The sequence below is a fragment of the Herpailurus yagouaroundi genome, unplaced genomic scaffold, assembly GCF_014898765.1.
Source record: "Herpailurus yagouaroundi ecotype Mexico unplaced genomic scaffold, PumYag 569, whole genome shotgun sequence".
Lineage (NCBI taxonomy): Eukaryota > Metazoa > Chordata > Mammalia > Carnivora > Felidae > Herpailurus > Herpailurus yagouaroundi.
In genome coordinates, this window is record NW_024412786.1 from 7,968,856 (window position 1) to 7,971,855 (window position 3,000).

General features: G+C 63.3%; 1 protein-coding gene across 3 annotated transcripts in view; it reads left to right on the forward strand.

Annotated features, from left to right (window-relative positions):
• Window positions 1–3,000, forward strand: part of PRR33 (proline rich 33) — a 7,725-nt gene continuing 4,725 nt past the window's right edge. Inside the window, exon 1 of one of the 3 annotated variants that reach the window (XM_040465743.1) lies at window positions 1–350. Coding sequence is in view for 1 of the 3 variants with exons in the window: in XM_040465740.1 (XP_040321674.1) it covers window positions 2,426–2,428 (3 nt within the window). In the remaining 2 variants the exon portion in view is untranslated. Of the gene's footprint in view, window positions 351–384; window positions 841–2,183; window positions 2,429–3,000 lie in introns of those variants that run through there. The other 2 variants (XM_040465741.1, XM_040465740.1) reach the window with 2 other exon arrangements.

A 3,000-nucleotide genomic window follows, 5' to 3' on the forward strand; every position in this document is an offset into this window, starting at 1 on the left:
GGCACCTCATTCAATCCCTGCAAGTCGGAGATAAGGCCACAGGGACCCACGACAGGAGAGGCATGCCCACTGTCACACAGCAGGGGGAGGCAGGGACCCTCTCCCTCCTGCCTCGCGGAGGCTGGAGTTACTGGGGACACCCCTGCCCCCTGCCCCCCGTTCCCGTCTGAATTTGTTCCTGCCGTCTGATGCTGTCTCCCAAGCTGCCCAGATCCTCGGATGGGCCAGGGTTTCGGGGGGCCACATACAGCTGACCCTTGGCCAACTCTGCCCAGCGGGGCCACCTGAAGACTCACTTCTAGGGAGGGCCCCACGAGGCTCCCGGGGGCCGCCGTGGCCTCTTTCCTGTGGTAAGGTTTCCCTTCTCAGGCTGGCTCCTCTGGGTCCTCACCACCCCCTGCCCCCCCAGACGTGGGCACACTCGTGGGGACAGCACGTTCGGGACCATTCGGCCTCGTCTGTAGGCTGTGCTGGGGCTTGGTCGAGGAAACCCCGTGCACACCCAGCCCCGCTCAGACCACCTTGCTCCCGGGAGCCGCCCGCTGCCCCTTGCCGCTCTTAGGAGCGGCACCTGCCGACGGGCACGCCCAGGCCCTGCAGTGGCCCTCCTCGGCCAGCAGAGGAGGGTGGCCGCCCGCTCAGTGGCCTCGGCCCCTGGCAGGTGCTCTCCCGTGAACGGGCCGAGCCAGAGAACGGGCGCTGAGGTCAGAGGAGGAACAGCACAGGTTTTATTTTGGGTATCCGTGACCTCCCCCTCAGGGCACCAGGCCCGTGGTGCGGCCGGACAGCATTGAGCAGGCTCTGCTGGACAGGCCGCAGGCCTCCGAGAACCTTCGACAGGTAATCCACACCCCAGTCCACCTGGCCTGGCCGGGCAGGGGTGGGAGGAGAGGGGCAGGGCAGGGGCCTCCCCGGAGGGCTGGAGGGGGTCTGGGGTCCCGGGGTGGGGGCAAGGGAGAAGGGGGGCCCAGCCCTGGTCGGGGAGGAGGATGGGTCTCAACCCCCAGAGAGGGTTTGAGAACTGACCACGCAGGCCCTGGGCCCAGGGGCGGTGGGGGGTGGCCTCCAAAGCCGGAGGTGCTGAGCAAGGCCACAGAGCAGGGAGGAAGCCGGGACAGGGAGAGGCGGCCCCAGGGCAGTTTGGCTCCAGCTACCCTTCAGGGGGGACCCTAGGGTGGCGGGGGAGAGCGGGGCCCCTCAGTCTGGTCCGGGCCCCTGTTTGCACGGGTGGGGTGGCGGGGCCCGAGGGACCTTGAACAGGTCCTGGGCACCCACACTGGTGCCAGCCCCACGGGCTTGGGCTCTGCCAGGCCCCAGATAGAAGCGGCTGACGCAGCACTTCAGAGACGGTCCTGCCACAGCCCCGTGCGTCTGCGGCCCCACCAGCCCGGGTGCCTCTTTACCAGATCACTGGTCTGTTCCGCCTCCCGCATGCGGGGCTGGAGCTCTGCGCCGGGGTGGGGCTCCCGGGCAGGCGGGACCGATGGCAGAGGGGCAGTGCCTGGGTATCCCAGTCCAGGTTCCCCTTGGGCAGGAGCCCTTCTGAACCTCTGGACCCGTCTGGCGCACAGGCCCCGACCCGCAGTCTCTGAGAGGCAGGGTCTTACGTCATGGCGGTAGCGGGCTTGGAGACACTCAGAGGAGACAAGCCCTGGGTCCCCGTCCCCGAGGCTGGGCTGGGGTGCGAGGCTCCTGAGAGGGCCGGGGTGGGTCAGGGCAGTGTGGCCGTCTGGCTTCCTGGCACCGTCCGCCCCACCCGCCGCCTCTCATCCCGTGGCGTCATCCGCTCTGACCCCGGCTCACTGTACCGCCATGGGCTTTGCGGCCGCCTCTGCCGCTCCCCTTGGCTGATGTGCCATCCCGCTGGGTGGGGAGGGAGGACGTGGCGTGCCCGCTGGGAGATGCGCCCCGGCTGGCAGAGCACGGCCCTGGACGCAGTCTCCAAGGTGGGCCGTGGTTAGAAAAGATGGCTGTGGCTTGGTGGAGCGTTAATGCTCCTGACTGGTCCGTATTTACTCCATCCTCCAGGAGGCAGGCCGATTTTAATCACAGAGACTTCTGAAAATGGAGGTTCCCAGCAGAGCCAGACCTAGAACGCCAAAGGTCCAGTGGTCCTGCTCTTCACTGGGTTCCCCAGACAACAAGGGCAGGAGAGCCCAGTGTCAGATCTGGGTGCGGGCCCAGGGCTGGGGAGCACACCCTCCGCCCTGTCTCCGCCTTCACACACTGGTCCGTTCACCCACCCACCTGTTTGTTCCCATCCGTTCTCACATTCGCTACCTTCTTTCCTCCCTTCCACTGTCCATCCAGCCATCATCCATGCGCCCACCAACACACCCAGCCAGCCAGCCAGCCACCTACTACCCATGCAGCACGCATTGATCTGACTGCCTCTCCATCGCTTCTTCCATCTCCTGTCCATACAATGGTTTTTCTGTCCAACTACCTTCTGTACATCCACCCATGTACCCGTCTATCCTCTATCAATCCATCTATCCATTAGCCAAGATTCATCCACCCATCTTGCTATTTATACATCAGTCCACCCACCTATCCATCCCTCCACTCCTTCACCCATCATCCATCATCCATATCTGTCCATCCACCCTTCCATCTATCATCCCTCCACTGGCCCATTCGTCCATCCATCCATCCATCCACCCGTCTGTCCATCCATTCGTCCATCCATCCATTTGTCCATCCATCCACTCATCCATCCATCCATTTGTCCATCCATCCATTTGTCCATCCATCCACTCATCCATCTGTCCATCCACTCATCCATCCATCCATTTGTCCATCCATCCACTCATCCATCCATCCATCCCTCCACCCATCCATTCATCCATTCATCCACTCATCCATCCATCCATCCATCCACTCATCCATCCATCCATCCATCCATCCATCCATCCATCATCCACTCATCCATCCATCCATCCATCCATGCACTCATCCATCCATCTATCCATCCATCCATCCATTTGTCCATCCATCCAC